The sequence below is a fragment of the Sorex araneus genome, chromosome 1, assembly GCF_027595985.1.
Source record: "Sorex araneus isolate mSorAra2 chromosome 1, mSorAra2.pri, whole genome shotgun sequence".
Taxonomy (NCBI): domain Eukaryota; kingdom Metazoa; phylum Chordata; class Mammalia; order Eulipotyphla; family Soricidae; genus Sorex; species Sorex araneus.
In genome coordinates this window covers 229,909,430-229,931,614 of record NC_073302.1, presented here as the reverse complement: position 1 = coordinate 229,931,614, position 22,185 = coordinate 229,909,430, and the positions used below count along the sequence as shown (strand labels likewise).

Below are 22,185 nucleotides of genomic sequence, written 5' to 3'. Positions count from 1 at the left end.
GCAAACGCCCTACCCGCTGTGCTATCTCTCCAGCCCTGGGCATTCTTGATTACATTCCTGTTCTCTCTTATACTTGTCTACACTCTAATTTTTATTATTTACTTTTCTCTTTCTGTCTTTCGTTTTGTGTTAAGATAAAATATTAGGTTACTGATTAGAAACTATCCTTTGATATTTATAACTATAGTATTTTCTCTAGTTACTTTTTATACTATACCCCATTTCTACTATTGTTTTGTGATTTTTATTTATCTCTAGTATTAAAGTTGTTAGTTTTATTTTCCTTATGATTTCTAGTGGGGAAGATTGAGTGACATGTGGCTGTCCTCAGAGGCTATTCCTGGTCCTGTGCCTAAGCATCATCCTGGCAGTGCTCAGGGAACCGAATATGGTACCCAAGATTGAACTGAGGTTGGCTGCTTACATGGCAAGCAAGCAACTTAACCTCTGGTAATATCTCTCTGGCCCTATGATTTCTTCTTTAACCCATGTTTAAGAGTGTAGTGTAATACTATCCAGCTTGTGAAATTTTCAGGTTTTCTGCTGTTAATTATTTCTGTTTTCATGCTGATATTTGGTGTATGTTGTTTATAATAGTTAATATCTTAAATTATTTTACTTGACTTCCCAAGCATTGCTGTCTAATGGAAACTAGAATACGGCCCTAGCTGTGTGGGGCCTAATAGTTAAGACCAGGACCTCCCTTTTGGTACAGATTCTTTCTAAGCTGTCTTCTGGGCCTTTCTTGCTGAGGATTTGTGCAGTGTAGCGAGTGTTCTGATCATCTCAATATATGTGATTGCGCTAAGGTTTGAACTCTTAAGCCTATAGGTATCTTCTGGGTTCTAATTTTTTAAAAATCTCAGATAATTCATCTGTACTTCAAAAAAAAATTCATCTGTACTTAACACTTGAAAAAAATAAAACAACTCTTGATTGTTTTTAAGAAGCTGTTCTTTGAGTTTTGATAGAATAAATGATGTATTTTTATTGAAAACTGGACACTTTGGTTATTATCCTCCATTTTAAGAAATCTTACTCTTTAGTGGGCTTTATTTGACTCTACTTTGGTGGGGGGGCGGAATGGAAGGCCCTGCATAATTATTGTCAGCCATGGGTATCTTTCTCGGCTCTCTACTTTGTTTCTGTTGGTAGCCATGAAAGTGAGAGCTGCTCTTTGTTACTGCTTGGGGGTATCGGTGGTCTGACTTTTTCTGTGTTTTTTGCCAATTTTTCTCATATTCTGTGGACTAGAGGGTTAGTTCCTGTCTCCTTCCACAGGCACCTAATGATTTAACTCTAGTGAATATAGAAAGTGTTCTTCATATTTTATTAAATAAAATGAAACAAATAATTATTTCAAATACAATTGTTATGAATTAGAATTTTGATTTAAAGTATTTTTATTCTTTACAAGTCATATATATGTTAATGATTTATAAGTGGGTCCCTGTGTAAACTTTATTAAGGATAAAGAAACAGACATGCTTGGAAGAAATCACTCTACCAGCTGATCTAGTGAATGTCTTCTCTTCTTTTTACTTGGGAATTATTATTATTATTTTGCTTATTTTTCTTGTTTCCATCTCCCATCCTTTTTAAATTTTGTTCCTAACTTTTATCTTGTCTGTCTTGTTTTTTGTTTCCAATGCTTAGTTTGTTTCTGGAATTTATAGATAAGGATTATTAATAATCTAGATTTTGGCAGTGGAGACTGTATAATGTTTAGCATTTACCCCCAAGTCTTCCTTCCTTTTGGTTTTGGGTCATACTCAGCTATACTCATGACTTACTCCTGGTTCTGTGATCAGGGATCACTCTTGGCAGGTCTGTGGGGTTCGGGGGATCAAATCTGGGTCGATTGGGCAAGGCAAACACTCTGCCCACTGTACTATCTCTCTAGCTTCTTTATATAATAATTTTAACTTCATGAAAATCAGGAAGTAGGGTTCTTTAAACTTTCTGTAAGTTTTAAGTTGGGATGTGCTGGAAGCACTTTACTTATGCTTTAAGTAAAAGTTCCCCTAAGCAGTCATTTGTAGATGATGAAATTTATAATTTGTTTAATTTTCAGATACTTCATTTGCTGTACTTGAGATGCTTTAAATGTTGTTAATAGACTACAGTAGGACTTATATTGTTATCTAGATGAAGTTAGTACATATTTCCAAGATCTCCTTATGATTCCTTATGATTCAAATCTAATGGTCTATCTTTTAATTTCCTATCTCGTTATTGTTTTATCAACAGATAATTTTTTTTCTTTTTTTCTTTTTTTAATCAGATAATTTTTTCTACAGGAAAATTAAATTCATTTAAGAATTCTTCTGTAATTTGACAGTGACGTTGGGGATAAGACAGATAGCATTTTGGAATAAAGTTGAAATTTATAAATTGCAAAATAGGTAAATAAAATCAACTTTTATAGATTGCTTATTTATCTTTTTAGCCTGCCTTCTTATTCTTATATGCTTTTATAAAGTCTTTTAATATCTTTTTTCAGGTAGGTAGCCATCCAAGCTTCCTGAAAGAGGTTCGAGATCACATGCAGGACTCCTTCTTAATGCAGCCTGAGGTAAGCAGGAAAGTAGCTGGGATTTAAGACTCGTAACAGTTTTTAGCAGTGCCATTGCACATTGTAATGTATCTGAGAAATCAGACATATTTACATATGTTAAAATTTATGAATTTAAATGGTTATTGATTTTTTTTGGTTTCTATTACTTGGATTAGATTTCACTAAATTATATGAGGTACTCAGGACTTTCTTCTCCTAGCTTGCTCAGGGAAAGCTGACTCCAGCGACCATATGTCACACCAGGAACGTAATCCAGGATGACCTTACTCTCTTTACTGTGGTTCTGGCCTTGTACAGATATTTTTCTTCTAGGTATATGTGTTAAAAATATTCTAAGTTATGACTCTTTGTGCTGGTAATCCAACTCGAGGCCTCAAACATGCAAGACATGTATTCTACCATTGAGCCTTATACCCAAATATTATTATTTGGGAGGGGCCTTTCAGGTGGTCTTCAGAACACTGGGGACCCAATTGAAGATTTTGGCCCATTGGGAAGACAATTCAATGCAAGACCCTAGGGTACAGTGCTTCTTGGGCCCTGAGGGGCAGGAATCACCTGGGCTACCCCTTTGGTGTTCTAGGGCCCTCTGTGGACCTTTGCATATGCACAAAACACCTAGGGACCTCTAGAGATGCTCAGGATCATGTGGTGTGGGAATTGAAACTGGGTTGTATCCAAACCACTATACTATTTTCTGACCCCACCTCAAACATGTTTTCGGTTGATGGAAAGACCTTCCAGGCAGTGCTCACAGGTCCTAAGCTCCTCTTCCCCCCCCCCCCCCCCCCAAGAGGGTCAGTCTAACTGTGTAAGCCTGAAGGTTTAGTACTTGGCCCCAGTCATGGTAGGGATCCTCTGGGCCAGTAACAGTGTTCCTCAGCAGACATCAGTGCTACACTGGATGCCGGGTGGTGGGGGAGGGACAACATAGTGGCATATCCTGGGGATTATTTGAGCACTCTTAGAACTTTTTTCGAGTAGGGGTACAGCTGGCAGTGCTCAGGAATTACTCTTGGTGGATCATATAGGATACTTGGGATCGAACTCTGGTAGGCCGTGTGTAGTTTTAGCTCCCTGCCCACTGTACTATCTCTCCAGTCCCCCAGATACAATTTTTTAAGTTCACAATATCTTATCCCCAGTAATATTTAACTATAAAGTTATAAAAATTTATAGTTTTATCACTTTAAAAAATTTATTTAAAATTTTATATAATTTTATATAATTTTGTAAAAAATTATAACTATGGTGCAATTATCAAATAAAAAATTTTGTTGATATCATACTGCTACCTGATTAAATACAATTTTAGCTATTTGTATCCCTTATAGCAAAATTAATTGTTTTTTTAGTTTTGTTTTTGGGCTAAACTCAGTGATGCTCAGGGATTATTTGTGGCTGTGCTTGGGGGAACATATGGGATGCTGGGAATTGAACATAGGTTGGTCATGTGCAAGGCAGGTGCCAGACCCACTGTCGTATCTCTTCAGCCCCAGAAAAAATATTTTTTTCTTAAGATCATAGGCTGTTATCTCAAGTGTTTCTCACCCTCTTCTTTGGGGAGTTTCGTTGCCTTATCTTTAGTTTTACTAACCTTTTCTAATAACTCAGAGTGTGTGTGTGTGTGTGTGTGTGTGTGTGTGTGTGTGTGTGTGTGTGTGTGTGTGTGTGTGTGTCCATACGGAATACTACTGGGAATCAAACTCTGTTGGCCACATGTAAGGCAAATGCCTTACCCACTATTTTGATCTCTCATAGTATATTTTTCATATTATATTTATCATTTCTATAAGTTTCATTTGGGTCTTATTTCTATCTTCCATCTTTTGGTTTGTTATGTGTATGTTTTCCTCTAATGATTTGTTTAATGTTAGCATATTATAGCTCTTTAAACATCTTTCTTTTTTTCCCTTCACCAGTGCCCATATCCCACCACCAAAAAAAAAAAACCACAGTACACCGCTCGCGCCCCCCCCCCCCCCATGTAACTGATAAATTTCACTTTACTTTCTATTTGCTTTGGTTACATTCAATATTTCAACACAGACCTCACTATTATTGTTAGGAGTACCCCACTAGTCAGACCTGTTGTGAAGAGGTATGAGGTTTTGGATTTCTGTACTTTAACAACTAAGTCCAGGGAGATTTCTTCCAGATATTGGATCATTGCAAGCTTGTAAACCCCATCTGTGGTCGTCATAATATGGCAGTCACCACGCCCTTCACCCCCGGCAAGGAAGAGGTGAGAGAGAAATACCTTTCCCCTTTTGGGCGGGCATCGGCCGCGGCTTAGTTCTCAGTCTGGAGACATTCTGCGAGGAGCTGCCTATGCTGAAAAATTTAGCTGGCGTCTGGAGTGACGCTCGTGCAGCTGTGGAGAGGCCGCATACACGTGTGGCCCCCAGGATCACATCTTGGCAGCAGCTCTTTAAACATCTTTGCCTCTTTTTATATGTGTCAGTTATAGATTTCTTTCTACAGCTGATAATCTTAATGAGCCATTTTCCTGGTTTTTATTTTTTTAAAATGCTTGGTAGATTTTTAAAATTTAAATCCTTAATTTTACATTATTGCTTATTGGGATTATTATTATTTCATATGGTTTTAAAGTTTGTCCTGGCATGCTGTCAGGACCTCTATAGGTCTTGCATTTAAGTTTTTTCATAACCTTCGGTGGTACAGACTTTAGTCTAATTTATATATTTTTTACATTCGTGGTGATACCTTCTACTTTATCTGATGCTCCCTGCCTTTTAACAAATAGGAACAGAGAGTTATCTCAGCACCGAGAGTATCTCTGAATAAGTACTGCTTTCTGAGGTTCTTTCTCTCGCCTCTGGTGCTTACTCTCAAATATGTACAGATTAATTCTCAACCAGACATAACCTCATTAGATAACCCAAATACCTTTTTTTGTACTGCGTTTTATCTCTGATCATCAGTTCTAGCTGCCCAGGCTTTTTTTTTTTTGGCTTTTTGGGTCACACCTGGCAATGCACAGGGGTCATTCTTGGCTCATGCACTCAGGAATTACCCCTGGCGGTGCTCAGGGGACCATATGGGATGCTGGGATTCGAACCCGGGTCGGCCGCGTGCAAGGCGAACGCCCTACCCGCTGTGCTATCACTCCAGCCCCTGCCCAGGTATTCTAAGCTTCTTCCTCTCATCACTGGAAGCCTGTTTGTAGCTCTGTGCCTGGAATCTGATGCAAAGCAATAAAAAAATGTTGGGGAACTCACTTTCTTTTCCCTTGAGTGTCCAGTTGTATATGCTTAATGTTTAAAAGCTATTGTTTCCTATCTTTCACCGAGTTTTCTAGTTGCTAAAGGTAGAGGTTATAGCTTATCTCTCTTAACTCCTGATGGCTAGATGTGGAGATCCTCTCTTTAAACTTGTACTTTCTTGACTTTGACAAGTTTAATAATTGAGGGTATATGGTAGCATGACTTTGAACCTGGATTGGTTGTATGTTTCTCAAGATTAGATGAAAGCAATGCAATTTTTAGCTTAAGTATTTCATAAGTGATACTACTAATAGTTCTTTCTTAGTATATCTGCTAGAGGCATGTGGTGTTTGGTAGGGCGTTTGCCTTGCACACGGCCGACTCGGGTTCGATTCCTCCACCCCTCTTGGAGAGTCTTGCAAGCTACCGAGAGTATCTCGCCCCCATGGCAGAGCCTGGCAAGCTACCTGTGGCGTATTTGATATGCCAAAAACAGTAACAAGAAGTCTCACAATGGAGACGTTACTGGTGTCTGCTCGAGCAAATCGATGAGCAATGGAATGACAGTGATACAGTGATTATTGCATAGTAATGATTCACTTAGTTAAGGTGTGTTTGATTTATCTATGGTATAATTGTTATTTTCCCCTTTATATGTGTGTTGTGTGTGTGCTTGTGTATTTATATTTCATACTGTTTATACACTCACACACAGTTATTAGCAAACTATTCACTTAGCATTACATTGCCAGTTCAAACTTTTCAAATGACAAGTTGCACATTTGTGTTGAGAAAAATTATAAACTGGTGGAGTTCATGCCCAATTCAGTCAGCTTAATCAATGGCTGAATAAATAGCAGTACTTTATGTTATAAAAAAAATTATAAACTCTACAGTAGTAAGAAAATTAAAAATATTATGGTGTGTGAATTTCGTATTTTCCCCCTTTTAGTACAAACATCTTGTAACTTAAAGATAATTTTAGTGATTTTCTTAAAGAATAAATTCTACCTGAATTTATTTCTTAGATCCCTGTTTAAAAATTAAGTCATTGTGAGGGATACTGGGCTTATTGGTGGTGGAGAATGGGCACTGGTGGAGGGATGTGTTTGCGAACATAGTATGATGGAAAAACAAGCTAAAAAATGTGTGAATCTGTATCTGTACCCTCATGGTGATTCACTAATTAAAGAATAAAATAAATTAAAAAAAAAGAAAATTAAGTCATTGTGAAGTTTTATTGCCTCTTCCTCTATCACTGGTTCACCACTATTTGTGTGCTTTAGGCATTCTTTGTATTAGATACATAAATTCTCAGAATAAAATTAAATGCAAGAAATTAAATCTCTATGACTGTAACCTGGACCAGTTATACCAAAATATAATTAGAAAAATTTGTAAAAAATTGAAATGTAATATATTTATCAGAACATTAACATGGGTGAAAGGGGGGGCACTGGTAGGGATAGTTTAGTGTTGGGACATTGTATGCACGAAACAATTCTAGTATGAACTTTATCAATTACAATGTCTCAGTGAAAATGAAAAGAAAACTAATAAAAGAATATTAAATTACTAATCTATAATTATAATATATTTTGAGGTAAAGCTGAATATAAATGATATAAAAGTTATGAATTCTCCTCCTTCTCTATTCCTCCATAAAGTTCAGATCCTGGTAAAAGCATTGTGGTTTGCTACCACCAATAAAAATGACAGATTGTGCTAAATTTCATTAATGTTAATGAATATAAAGGTAATATATTTACATTGCATTTGAATGTACTAAGAAGTAGGTTCTGTGCAGGCTGAGATTGTGAAACAAAGCCCATTTCCTAGTTTATATATTTGTAGCAACTAGTAAAGTGTATATTAAGTTTTTCTCTCTTGAGCACCATTCCATGCAGTGCTTACATAAATTGCAATATTCATTTAATCTACAATAGGTTTCATTTAGTTCAAATTCATTTTATAAACAAAATTTATTGTAAGTTGAAAGAGGAAAGTTATGAGTAAAGATTTTTTTAAATACATGATAATTTAATTTCAATATTCATGTAGAGTTCTAAATAGAAGATTTTGGATTAATCATCTGTGTGACTTATTTGATATATATTCTAAATGAAACTTACAATTTAAAAAATTATTTTATTAAGTTTTTTTAAAAAGTAAGCTGAAAAACAACTTGCCCTAAATTATCCAGTATTTATTCCTATCAGTATCGAGTTTCAGTCATTTCTGTCTCATTCTCTTTCACTGAATACGTAAGTAGGTTTATGTTTCCCGTGTGTAGGGAATATAAAAGTGGATTCGTTCCCTTTAATTTTGTTTTATAAAATGACACAACGCATATATTATAACATTTAATGGTTAAGTTTTATTGTGTACAATTTAAAACATAGAAAGTATGACATGAGCAAATATTTCTTTTTTATTAGATGGATCCCTTGTGTTGAAACACTGGTGGTTATGAAAGTGGCTTTGTTAAAATATTCTCAGTATTAATGATTCTATCTTTCTGATAGTACTCTCTCATTCTCCTCAGATAAAGCATTTGTCAATGTTGATTAGCTCCTTGTTTACTTGATCCAATTCAGCTGTTCTACTTTTTATTGGTACGTCTTAAAACTTACTAATTGTATGATCATTCTGCCAATCAAATCAGTGTCAAAATGAAGAATGCTTTTAATAAACAAATGAATTCCTAATCTGAGATTAGAGGTGATTGGAGTTCTTTTATGTTGATGAAAGATTTTTTTGACCTACTAGGAGCTACTTTTTCTTTCTGTAATCCCTCTGACATATAGCAGGCTTCTTGGTAATTTTCGTGTTCCAGATTTAAACATTCTTTTATCTTTCCATTGTTTTTATTGATGAATTTTCTTATGGTCAAAGAAAATTTTTATTATGCTAGAGTCCTTTGGAAAACATGCTGTTAATGCAAAGCATAAAAAAAGGTTTCATTTGCTTACTTCTCCAAAACGGTCCTAGCCCGAGCCCGGCCACAGCTCTGGATGCCACCCCCACCGGGCCTCTGACCTGGATTGGGAAAGAGGAGTCCTTGGAGTGTAGGGCCTCTTGGCGGTGGCTGCACCCCGCCTGGGTTTCTTAAGACTTCATTGTTTGTAACATTGGTATATACTCATCATTAGACTTAGTAGATTTGCAGCTATTCTTTATTATTCTCTATTATTATTTTTTATTTTGGAGCCTAACAGAGGTTAAAGAATGGGTTATTATTTTACTTTGAAAAGTAAAAATTAGGGCTTCTTTTTTAGTGATAGTTTAGTAAATGAAGACCAGGCAGCACAGGTTATTTTTATTTTACTAGAGTGAAGAAAAAACATGCACATAACTGTTTTGTCAGATCTGTTTTATTTATTGTATGATAAGCAAATTTTTCTATTTTTTTTAATGTGTGTATGTGTTGATGTTAGTTTTTTACTGTTTTTTCCTTTGAATTTATCTGTTTTCTAAATCTTGTGGCAGTTGTGAAGTTTATCCATACATTTTATCTGCTTTACATGCTGTTTGTAGTCTGATTATCAGATTCCTTGATATCTGTTAGAGATTTACCCATGGAATATTTGGTGCCTTCTTACGTCATCATGCTATATTAGATTTAGATACTGCTGGGTATAAATATGAGTAAATAATATCAGGTGGAAAGACAGTAAAAATTATCTTGCGAAGTTGGATGTGATAATGATTTAATTGGTTGTGGCAGTTCTTTAACTCTCCAGAAGAGTTCAAATACAAGTTGTACTTAAAAGTTGTACTGCGTTTTATGCTTGTTTTCTAATTATGTCTATGATGATAAGTTTGGAAATCAGATATACCAGTTTATCTGAATTGCTTTTCTGTAAGACTGTAAATCTTAGTGTTTCTGCGTTTGTCCTACTAATGTTTAACGTGTACCTTCTTAAGTCTTACCTTTATATATTTTATCTCATTTCTTTTAATTTATCAGATGGCAAATACTTTTGACAGAAGAATTCATTTTTATTATTATCTGTTAACTAATTAGTAACCTTGATATCCAAAAATAATTTTGAATATTTTATTATCATTGAATGAGGTTTTAAATGTAAATAAGATTTAAGTAAATAAGTTTTAAGTCACAAAAGTGCTTTTAACAGCAGTTCAGTGGGAAAGTACTTATTGTCTTTAAATTGTTCTGTTGAAGAATTGCAGTTCTTCCATGAGGTTTATATATATTTTTTGTAGTTCATTTAATGTCTTTGTTAAGTGATAAAGAATTGTGTTTTTAGTATAAGAGAAGACACTGTACTCTTCTTGATGTTCAGTTTTTCGCTTGTGTACGTATAGGCATTCTGTTAAATTTTGGAGAAAAACTATTTTTGAAGGAAACTTTTATTTAATTTAGCTTCCTTGCTGGGAACAGTTTGTATCCAGATGAAGACTTCTTGTCCATTAAACCTGATTAGAGATTAACAGAATTGTTTCGCAGAAAGAAAATGTGTAATTGAAAAATAAACAACTTTACCTTTTAAAATTATGGTTAACTGTATTTTTGTTTCAAATTTTAGAAATACGGAAAACTGACCACATGTACTGGTTGCCGGACACAGTGCAGGTTTTTTGATATGACTCAGTGTATAGGCCCTAATGGTTATATGGAGCCATATTGTTCAACAGCATGCATGAATAGTCACAAGACAAAATATGCAAAATCACAAAGTAAGTTTCAGGTATTTGGAAAGTTGGATAAAGACACAATAACATGACTCAGCCCATAGCTATTCTTTCTTCTTTAAATTTGGTTTTATTATAATAATTTGCTTCAACTTTAAAATAATATTGGCCATTCCATAAATTAAATTTTTTTTTAGTTATTGAAGTCTATAATTATGTTACTATATCTGTTTTCCTGGACTGAGATTGTTTATTGATCCTGTGGTTATAGAAACCTGATACATTTAAGGAACAAATAATTTTGAAAATAATAAAAATTTGCATAGCTTAATTTAAAAACTGTTCTCAGAGGTCAGCTAGGAGTTTTACAAAGCTTTTATTACTTCTTGAAGAAATCAGATTTGTATCTTCTCTCCTAGGTTTGGGAATTATTTGCCATTTTTGTAAACGAAACTCTTTACCTCAATATCAAGCCACAATGCCTGATGGAAAACTGTATAACTTTTGCAATTCCAGTTGTGTAGCTAAATTTCAGGTTTGTTATTTATTTTGTATAATCTCAGTCCCCTATTCAATATACATAGAAAACATGTAATGTTCTTTGCTTTATTTTTAATTTGCTAATTTTATAGTTTGATATGAATTAATTGAAGATTAGTGATTATAGAGTCAGAATAAACAGCATTTGATCTAAGGGACTTTTGTATTTATAACTTAGACTGGAGAAAAAGATGCTAATATAATTGAGCTCAGTATCTGATGTGTAATATTTTCTTAGTATGGACAATTGTATGAGTTGTGACTCTTAAAAATTCCATATTCTGGGGTTGGAGATGAAGTTTAATTTTCTGTTTCCAGCACTCCGCCTCTTTCCACCCTTCCCTACGTGACTCTCCCCTCCAATAGTATCTGCTCTAGCCCTGCAGACATCATAGCACCACTAAGCCCAAGCAACAGTATATCACTAAGCCAAAGCAATGAACCATTTTACCTGATTGATGAAGTATCACTAGACTCCTTGAGCATTGTTTTGTTCCCTTCAGTTGTGTAACTTTTCCCTCTGCTCCCCTTACCACTTCAAATTCCATTTTATGGCAAATATATGAAGAACCCAGTTATTGAAGTCTAAATTTTTACTTGGCCCAAAAATAATGAGCTTAAATATTACCATATCTGTCAGATGTATGTCATGTACGTGGGGATTGTACTGATTATAGTAGACAGTGTCACGGTGATAGTTTTGATTTATGTTACGATTGGCTTTCTTACCTAGTTGATCAAAGTTGTAGTATAGATTGTATCAGATAGCATTATTTGGGGGGTTTTGTTTTTGTTTTGGGGCCATAACCAGCATTGCTCGGGTTACTCCTGGCTCTGCACTCAGGAATTACTCCTGGTGGTGCTTGGGGGATCATGTTGAATGCTGGGGATCAAAATCAGGTCTGCCACTTGCAAGGCAAACACTGTCCCCACAGTACTTTCACTCTGGCCCCAGAGGATAGTATTAGTTTATTAGTTTTAGTTTAGACTTACAAATTTAACCTTAAAAATGAGAGAGTGTAGAGTTTTTCTGCTTAAGGTTTTTACTCAAAGGTTTAAATCAATGCATAAAATCATGCTTCACAAGTTAATTTGTCCAAAAGTTCTATCTTCTAGGCACTGCTCTGAGTATGATACAGTAGTTATTAAAAGTAAATTAGTCTTCATGGTTCAGCAGTAAACCTCTTGGCTTGCATAAGGCTGACCCAGGCTCAACCCTGAAAACAGAACAAGTAAGCCCTGGCACCACTGGGTATGGCCCCAAAACAAAAAATGTTACTAATCTTCAAAGTAAGGTGGTTTTGAATTTTGCCAGGTGAATGTTATTTTAATAGTCATGTCTTTGAGTAAGCATAGTTGATAAATCATGTTGGAGACTAGATTTTCATTTTGGAAGATGGGGTCTTGGTCATTCACATATTCTTAGTAAATATTGTTTCAAATTGCCAACATTTTCCCTCTCTCTTGCTTTCTTGTTTCTTAATCACTAGAGGTCTAAGTTTTGAGAACCCACACACGTGCGTGCACACACACAGTGCTTGTTGGGCATGACTTATTTTTTGTGTGTGCTTGTATACACTTGGGTTGCATTACTCACCAGGGGTTGTGCATACTTGCTGGGAGTTATGCTCTTTAGTTGCAGTGCTCACACATATTTCGTTGCTGTTCACTCTTCGTTGTGGTACCCAAAAAAACACAACTGCTGGGAGTCATACTTAAGTTGAGATTTGGACTTGTTTATAAGACAAGTACTTTATTGCTAAGCTCTCCCTGGGCTAGTTTCACTTTTGTTGTTGAGCAAACAGAATGAGGATTTCAAGAAAATTTTTATAAGGGACACTCTCAATGGTGTTTGGGAAGGTTGGGGTCATTCCTAGCAGTGCTCAACCTGGTAGGCAGATCTGACAATATTTTTTGGGTTACATATGGTGTCAGTTGTACCCAGAAGCTCTCAGGGGCTCATATGGTTCAGAGGCTTGAACTCCATGTCTTATGCACATAAGACCTCTGCTTAAGAAGCTGAGCTAAATCCCTGACTCCTGTACATTGTCAGTACAGTACTTAATTTATAGAATGGAGATAAGATTTCCTTGTTTTATGAATCCCTGGGTTTGATCCTAACCCCCAAAGCAATATATGCACAGACCCTTTCTTTCTTCTTTTTTTTTTATTTTATTTTCAAAGAGTTGTTCACAGTAATTGATTACATTCAATATTTCAACACCGATCCCACCATCATTAGACCTTCCCACCATCTTTGAGTTTTACCACCACCACCCAAGCCTGCCCCAATGGCAAATGCTAAAAATTTATTTTGTATTGCATGTTAAGAATAGTTGGCTAAAAATGATCTAAGGTTTCCTTAGAGGAAAGTGTGTGAAAATATTTGTATCTTATCTTGAGCCATTAAACCTCTGAATTATCATTAACATGTTAGAGTTTGAGTTTTGTGTGCTTATATATGTGTGTCTTTGTGTCTTTGTGTGTGCGTACTTATGTATGTACGTATATATTTTTTAAATCAAGATTGGTTGTCTTCTGCCTTCCACCACATCAAATATGGTATGCTGCTCTTGTTATATCAGGGGCATAAAAGCGGCCTCACGATCCTGGAATTCTACAATTTTTTCATAGGGTGCTAGAACAGGAGTTAAAATTTATTTTATTTCTTTTGCTTTTTGGGTCACACCCAACAATGCACAGGGGTTACTCCTGGCTTTGCACTCTGGAATTATTCCTGGCAGTGCCCAGGGGGCCTTATGGGATGCTGGGTTGGCCGTGTGCAAGGCAAACGCCCTACCCCCTGTGCTATCGCTCCAGCCTCTTTATTTGTTTTTTAACTGGATGGTGATTTTGGGGTCTGGAGGAATCTCTGCATGCTGCTCTCTTCCTAGATTCATTTGTGAGTCTGGATCATGGGCATTAATGCGCTTAAATGGCGCCCAGAGGTTGTTCGTGATCCTGACTGCTAGGAAAGCAGAAATGCAAGAAGATGGAGGGATGGGATCCATTCCTGATTCTGGAAGCCTGGAGATTTCAGTCGAGACCCTTTATTTCTGAGAGATGTATCTAGATAAGCTTTAGGCGGCTTCAGAATCCAGTAGTTCCAGTTAAAAGTCACTGTCACTGCCATCCCGTTGCTCATTGATTTGCTCGAGTGGGCACCAGTAACATCTCCAATCATCATGAGACTTGTTACTGTTTTTGGCATATCAAATACACCACAGGGAGCTTGCCAGGCTCTGCTGTGCTGGCTCTCGGTAGCTTGCCGGGCTCTCCGTGAGGAGCGGAGAAATCGAATCCAGGTCGGCCTCGTGCATGGTAACGCCCTACCTGTTGTGCTATCGCTCCAGCCCCCACTTAAAAGTAATGCAAAATAACACTTTAGAAGCTCTCTGTGTGTGTATATGTGTATGTGTGCATGTGTCCCCTTTTTAAACTTAGACCAAACCATACTTTTTGAAGTTTGCCCTTTAATATTTTATTTCAAGCAAGATAATGAAACAGTATTTTCTGTTTTGAAATGATAGCTTCAGTGTACTTTAAGTTTGTAGAAACATTTAGGATAATGTTGCTGGTTTAATTTTATTTTGTTTTATATATATTTATTTTGTTTTGGCATCACATCCAGCAGTGCTAGATTACTCTGGCTCTGAGCTTAGGGATCACCCCTAGTGGCACTAAGGAGACCCATGGTGTGCCAGGGATAAAACCCAGATTAGTACACATAAGGCAAGGGCCTTACTTGTTCTATCTCTCCTGTTTCAGTTTTTTAAAAATATACATAGCCGAGAGAGGCGGTCTTAAGTGTACTTTATTTTTCTGTAAATTTTAATTGTATTTTAAAATGTGGGGAGAACTTTTTGTGTTTTTTGGGAGGCTGGAGTGATACACAGCGGGTAGGGTGTCTTCCTTGCATGCGGCCGACCCAGATTCGATCCCCGGCATCCCATATGGACCCCTGAGAACCACCAGGAGTAATTTCTGAATGCAGAGCCAGGAGAAACCCCTGGGCATTGTTGTGTGTGATCCAAAAAGACAAAAAAAAATTTTGTGTGTGTTTTAATTAAAATTAGTTAGCATTTGTATTATGCTACTATTAACTATAATTTATATGTGTATATTAGTATTATGCTACATCCGTTGTCAGAGTGCCCACTTCCCTTCACTAGTGCCCCAAGAGAAAGAAATTTAATGAGGAAGACACACCCCATGGTGCTCTGGGGTTACCCTTGACTCAGTTCAGGGATCACTCCCCGTGTGCCATTTGAGGTATAGGGGATTGGACCTGGGTCAGCTTTATGCAAGATAAGTGCCCTACCTATCTCTGACCCTGGACAGAAGTTTGTGAAATAAAATAGGGACCGGAGAGATACAGGTGCTAAAGTCCATACCTTGAATGCAGCCAACCCCAGTTCTGTCTCTTTAATATCACTAGGAATGATCCCTGAGCACACAGTGTGGAGTAAGACCTGAACATCACTGGGTATGGCCCAATCCCCCACTCACCCCACCCCAATAAAATAATCATTTCTCTTCCCCTTTCACTGTCGCCTTTATTTTTTTGTTGTTTTATAAATTTAGAGAATTATATGCAGCATGGATTAAAGAATGATTTTTCATTACCAGTGTATTTACCACTCATTAAAAGACAAAATTTTATGTTTTAAAACTATTACTACTTTTGTTTGGTTTTGTGCCACTTCCAGCAGTGCAAGGCTTGCTGACTCTGCACTTTTAGGAACCACACCTGGCAGTGCTGTGGGATCAAACGCCTGCTGGCTGTGTCCAAGGCCAATGCTGTACCAAATATCCATCAGTCCAGCCCCAAAGCAAAACAGTTTTTTGGGGAAGGAGTTGGGCCACACCCAATGGTGTTAAAGGGATTATTCCTGGTCCTACACTGAAGGATCACTCCTGACTAGACAAACCTTGGGTTGGCTGGGTGCAAGACAAGTTCCATGCCTCTTCTAGTGAAAAAAGCAAAATTTTTAAAGCCTATGTGTGTTTATAGGACTGGAGAGAAAGCACAGCGGGTAGGGCGTTTGCCTTGCATGTGACCAACCCGGGTTCTATTCCTTCGTCCCTCTTGGAGCGCCTGGCAAGCTACTGAGAATGGTAGAGCCTAGCAAGCTACTTGTGGCATATTCAATATGCCAAAAACAGTAACAACAAGTCTTACAATGGAGATGTTACTTGTGCCCACTCAAGCAAAATCGATGAACAAAGGGAAGACAATGCTACAGTGCGACACTGTATGTTTGCATCACTTTCTATAAATTGTTTTAACTCTTAAAACTACAACCAATTGTTGGGGCTGGAGTGATAGCATAGCGGGTAGGGTGTTTGTCTTGCACGCGGCCGACCCGGGTTCGAATCCCAGTATCCCCTATGGTCCCCTGAGCACCGCCAGGGGTAGTTCATGAGTGCATGAGCCAGGAGTTACCCCTGTTCATCACCAGGTGTGACCCAAAAAGAAAAAAAAAACAAAAATTATAACCAATTGTTTTAACTCTTAAAATTATAACCAAGCTAAATTAAATGCCTGCCTGTCTCTTAATGTACAGAAAGGATCAGTTTATTTAATAAATTAATTAATTAATTAAATTTTTAAATTTTTATAATTTTATCGAATCACTATGAGATAGTTACAAGCTTTCATGTTTGGGTTACAATCTCACAGTGATCTAACACCCATCCCTCCACCAGTGCACATTCCCCACCACCAATATCCTGGGTATACACCCCCTTTCCCACCCTCCCCCTGCCTCTATGGCAGACAATATTCCCCATACTCTCTCTCTACTTCTGGGCACTATAGCTTGCAGCACAGACACTGAGAGGTTATCATGTTTGGCCCATTATCTACTTTAGGCATGCATCTCTCATCCCAACTGGTTCCTCTAGCCATCATTTTCTTAGTGATCCCTTCTCTATTCCGTCTGCCTTCTCCCCTCATGAGCATGAAGCAGTCTTCCAGCTATGGGGCAATCCCCCTGGCCAGAAAGGATCAGTTTAATAGATAAGCTGTTACCGGTGAAAATGATGGCAGTGATGAAATTGGACTAAATCATTAGTAAATTAACTATTGCAAAGACAACTGGGATATAGGGGTGTTTTTTTTTTACATTCTTTATGAATTCATTACTCAGTTAATCTCACATTATTTTTTTCACATTTCCTTAAAGTAAAAAACAAAAAGTTTTTAAAATAAGTGTTAGTAGTCATGTGGTAAAAAATACATGAACTTAAGTTTCAAAATCTTTGTAATGGAAGCATAATTCTTTTTTTTTCTCCCAGTTGTGCTCAGGTTTAGTCATGGCTTTCCTCTCAAAGAGCAGTCTGATGGTGTTCAAGGGACCACATGAGGTGCCAGGGATTGAACCTGGATAGGCTGCCTCTCTCTCTCCAACCCTTATCTGCATAATTTTAAAGGACAAACTAGAAATGCTGTTTTATATATTTAGGGAAGTATTTAATCAAGATAATTGAAAATAATGAAAAGTAAAATTTAAAAAATCCACAACTCAGTATGTTCTATTCTTTGTTTTAGGCACTAAGTATGCAGTCATCTACAAATGGACAGTTTGTAGTTCCAAGTGACATTCAGTTGAAATGCAACTATTGTAAAAATTCCTTTTGTTCAAAGCCAGAAATCCTGGAATGGGAGGCAAGTTATATTTTGTTAATAATACTATCTAATGTTAAAATAAAGGTCTAGAAAAGTAACTTTCCATTTACATTTATTTTGATTAAGATCAACTTTTTAGGTTTTATAATTATAATAGTTACTTTTTTAAAATGTGGAAGTGTTGTTCTAGGTTTCTTTTCAAGTCTGTACTTTTTAAAATCATAATTATAATAGTGTTTAGAGTACCACTTTGTTTAGGTACATATTTGGAGCATCTACTTATACAGCATTTCTTCCTATTTTTGCTTCATTCTTCATGTGTTTTCTATAAAATGTAAACCATCTTACATGATCTGCTACCTATAAGAATTAGAATTTGTCATTTATTATGTCATTTAATAAGTTGTATTTTAATGAAAAATTATATAAATAATATAACAATATAAATTATATTCCTGTCTTGCTGCCTTCTTGTATATTCATTCACTTTGCCATATCTTTTGCCATTAGCACAAAATCTGATCATTAATTTTTGTTTTCATAAGGAAGCAGTAACAGTTGAATGAATAAATGAATTTATAAGATGGCCCTAATTTCCTATTTCTTCCTTAAACAGTATTCAACATTTTTGCATTCTTCGAGTCTGTGGAGTATGTAACAAGGGGTGGGTGTACAAGATAAATTATATTGCACTTCAGTCAATCTTAATACTGGGTTTTGGCTAGTCATTCTGTAACTGAATCTAAGTGATCTGTATCTGTATTTGTATCTGAGGGATACCCATAACTAGACTTCCTGGTTTCTGCTGAGGAATACCTTGAGTATTCCTCAGAGAGAATTCAGAGAGGACCTCTGCAGTTGGCCATTGTTTCCTTATTCTCATTTTTTTATATGTCAATTATAGGGCAACTTTCACTAATGATTCCTTACTGAGCTGCTTCCTGCTTCCATATTCCTTACTTTGTTCTTTGCTAAGTTTTGCTAAGTTTTATAGATGATTTAAATCAAGTATAACCTTCATAACAAGGAAAAATTATCTCCCCAGAAATTTTAACAAGTTCATGATTTTTGGCTTTTAAAAAAAATAGCTCTGGCTGTTGTAGGTTTTGGGTCAGGAGAAGTAATTACTAACTTTGGTTCATTCAGGAAACTAATAATGCTAACAGTTCTTTTTTTTTAATTAAAAAAAATTTTTTTTAATTGCGTTTCCGTGATAACAGTTACAGGGCTTTTAGGATAGAGTCTGAGTCATACTAAGCTCAAACATCCATCCCTTCACCAGTGCATGTGTTCCACCACCAATAACCCCAGCATGCCCCCCCTCCCACTCCCCCTCTACCTGTGTGGCAGATGATTATCATTTTACTCTTTCCTTACTTTGATTACATGCAATTTTTGACAGGAAACTCACTATCATTATTTGGTGTTTTAACCCCTAACAGTCAGAGCTGTTGGAATGACATCATTAGATTGTATGTTTTCTATTGTTGGTAACAAAGAAATGCTAACAGTTTTTATCAGTGCACTGTGTGGACCCGATTGAAATTGTTGCTGAGTTGTTGGAATATGATTAAGTCTATTTGAATATATTCATGAGTATTTTTTTGAATGGAAATGTTATTAACTTTAGAATTCTCATCTTTTTTTGTATCTGTGTTTTATATATTTTTTTTTCTCTTATCATTTCTTCTGTTTGTTTCTAGATTTATCTTAGTGGTCTTTTACTGTTTTTAACCAGGTAGTTTTTAAAACAGCTAATAGTATTGAATTTTGTTGCATTACTTAAATTTAGTAGTAAATGACTTAAATGAGGTATTTTTAGCTCATAGTAAATGTATAGCTGAGGTTTAACACAATTTGTAGATAATGATATAACTTTCTATTCAAATGGTTTGTTTATTTTTTTAAAACTTACTGGCGAAGTGCTGTTATACTTACCAAGGTTGCCATTGTGCATTTAGAACAAAGTACATCAATTCTGCAGCAAAACTTGCTCAGATGACTATAAGAAGTTGCATTGCATAGTTACATATTGTGAATACTGCCAAGAGGAGAAGACTCTTCATGAAACAGTAAATTTCTCTGGAGTTAAGAGACCTTTCTGTAGTGAAGGCAAGTATTTACACTGTTGTTCATAACTGTTGTTAAAGTTTAATGTATTCGTTCCAAAATATTTTAATATATATGTATACATAGAGATAAATAACTACATCCATCTGTACAATGCTATATAATTTAGTCTAGTAGAACAATAGCAGCAGATTTTTTTTTTTTTTTGCCATGGCTTTTTTTTCATTAAAAATACCTGTAAACCTCTGGATGTTTTATCTCTATAAGCTTGGTAACCTGTTTTTTCTGTTACAATGAAATTTGAGATCTATTTTGATAAAAGTAATATTATGTTACTTCTAAATATACAGATTTGTGGCATGAAAGTTGATTTTCTGAGTGGAGTAGAATTTTTTCCTGCCTTATGTCCATTTACCTGTCTAACTTATGATCTAGTCTGCAAAGACTTTTAACAAATTGAAAGAAAAATTATGTGCCATTAACTACAAATTAAGATATTCAATTTGGGATGTCAGGTTTTAGGTAGCAGATTATAGAAGTGGATTTCAGTTCTTATTTAATTTCTCCACGTCAAGGTTGTAATGAGAAATCTCAGGTTCTTGTTATTATTAGAAATTACAACTGTTTTTGTTGTAAGTTAGCTTTTGGCTTTTTATTCTTTCTTTTGACTCTGACATTGAATTCCAGAACTTTATAGTTAGAAACTTATCCTTTGTTTTATAGTTAATTATTTTCCCTTGGATCTAGTTTGTGTACAACATTTTATTACTGGTTGAGGGCAAGAAATGGTTGGAAAATCCTAAATGCTAGTAATAATAGCAATTATCAAAATATTGTCAGTAAATTCAATTAATTGACTTCATTTGCACATATACATTTTACATCTAAGATTACATGTGTAAAAGGGTACTGCTTTTGAATCAAGTGATTTTAATTTATAGAGGTATAATTGGTATCACTGTATCAGTGTCATCTTGTTGTTCATCAATTTACTCGAGTGGGAACCAATAACCTCTCTATTCCTCTCAGCCCTGAGATTTTAGCAGCCTTTCCTTACTCTTTCCCAATGATTGGAGGCTCTTTCAGGGTCGGGGGAATGAGACCTATCGTTACAGTTTTTGGCATATCAAATATACCACGGGTAGCTTGCCAGGCTCTGCCTGTGTGGGCGGGATACTCTTGGTAGTTTGCTGGGCTCTCTGAGAGGTATGTATATATTGTCATCCCGTTGATCAACGATTTGCTCGAGTGGGCCCAGTAACGTCTCCATTCATCCTAGCCCTAAGATTTTAGGAGCCTCTCTTTATATAATAAGTATTAAATAATTGGTATATTTCGCTTGAAACCAAATTAATAACTTGGTTGACTGTTTATTTAAAATCAATTACAAAATGCAGAAGAGCTATGTCAGTGTCTGGAGCATATAATCATGTGTGAATACCCACATTTAATTTCTGGCATTGCCATATGTGGACCCAGATGTGGTACTGTTGATTGAATGGTAGCATGGGTTTACACATTGCTTTACTATTGAGTCAGATTCTGTGCTCCTAATAATTATAGAATTTTTAATACTTGAAATTTTTTTTTTTTTGAGGAACCGTGGTTTACAATACTGTTAGTGATAAGGTCACATGTATATAACATTCCAACAACACACCTTTCACTATAGAGTGTCCTGTATTCCATCTCTGTTGTTTCGGTAAAACGGAGTTTCTGTTTCCTCTGAATAAAGTGATTCTGAGGGGTCACACGTTGCCCATGATCTTATATTGATCATTTTTACTATTATTATTTTGATGTGAGGGGAACACTTGATGTTGATTGGGGGTTATTCCTGGCTTTGTACTCTGAATCACTCCTTGTGATACATGGTGAAATATAGCATTGCACACATGGGGATTGAACCTGGATTGGTCGTGTGCAAGACACATGTTCTACCTGCTGTACTATCTTTCTCACCCTATTATTATTATTTATTATTATTTTACCAGTCACCTACAAATGAATAGGCAACAGCAAATAGACTATTGATTTAAGTAAATTTCATGTGTGTGTACTTACTTATATAGATGGGTAAAAAAAGGTTAAAAAGCATATGTCTTTTCCTCTTTAATAATTTTGTGAGGCCAGCGAACAATAGTAAAGGGGGTAACTGCTCTTGCCTTGCATGAATGTGGTCCCCCAAACATCACCAAGGATCATTTGTGAGTACAGAGCCAGGAATAGCTTGGCTTGATGTGCCCAGTACTTCCACAAAAAAAGTACACTTTTTGCTTTCTCCAGCTGTTCTTGATAACAACTGTCTGAACTGTCTGAAATACAAAAACATGTGTTTTACTTCAACCAAAATCTAATTAAGAAGACAAAGCCAAATAAAATAATCAAGAGTGTTTTAAAATATAGTTCAAGGTAATAGAAATCATTGAGTAGTACATAAATGATTGCCAACTAAATTATGGATATTTGAAACTGTTGAGAGA

The 22,185-nt window shown here is 35.9% G+C and overlaps 1 protein-coding gene across 3 annotated transcripts in view; it reads left to right on the top strand.

Annotated features, from left to right (window-relative positions):
• Positions 1–22,185, top strand: part of ZMYM2 (zinc finger MYM-type containing 2) — a 123,350-nt gene that overhangs the window by 64,413 nt on the left and 36,752 nt on the right. For 2 of the 3 annotated variants that reach the window (XM_055134245.1, XM_055134236.1), the window contains exons 6-10: positions 2,504–2,575; positions 10,356–10,506; positions 10,881–10,996; positions 17,555–17,671; positions 19,594–19,744. In XM_055134245.1, coding sequence (XP_054990220.1) covers positions 2,504–2,575; positions 10,356–10,506; positions 10,881–10,996; positions 17,555–17,671; positions 19,594–19,744 — 607 coding nt within the window. The remainder of the gene's footprint in view (positions 1–2,503; positions 2,576–10,355; positions 10,507–10,880; positions 10,997–17,554; positions 17,672–19,593; positions 19,745–22,185) is intronic. The other variant, XM_055134253.1, reaches the window with a different exon arrangement.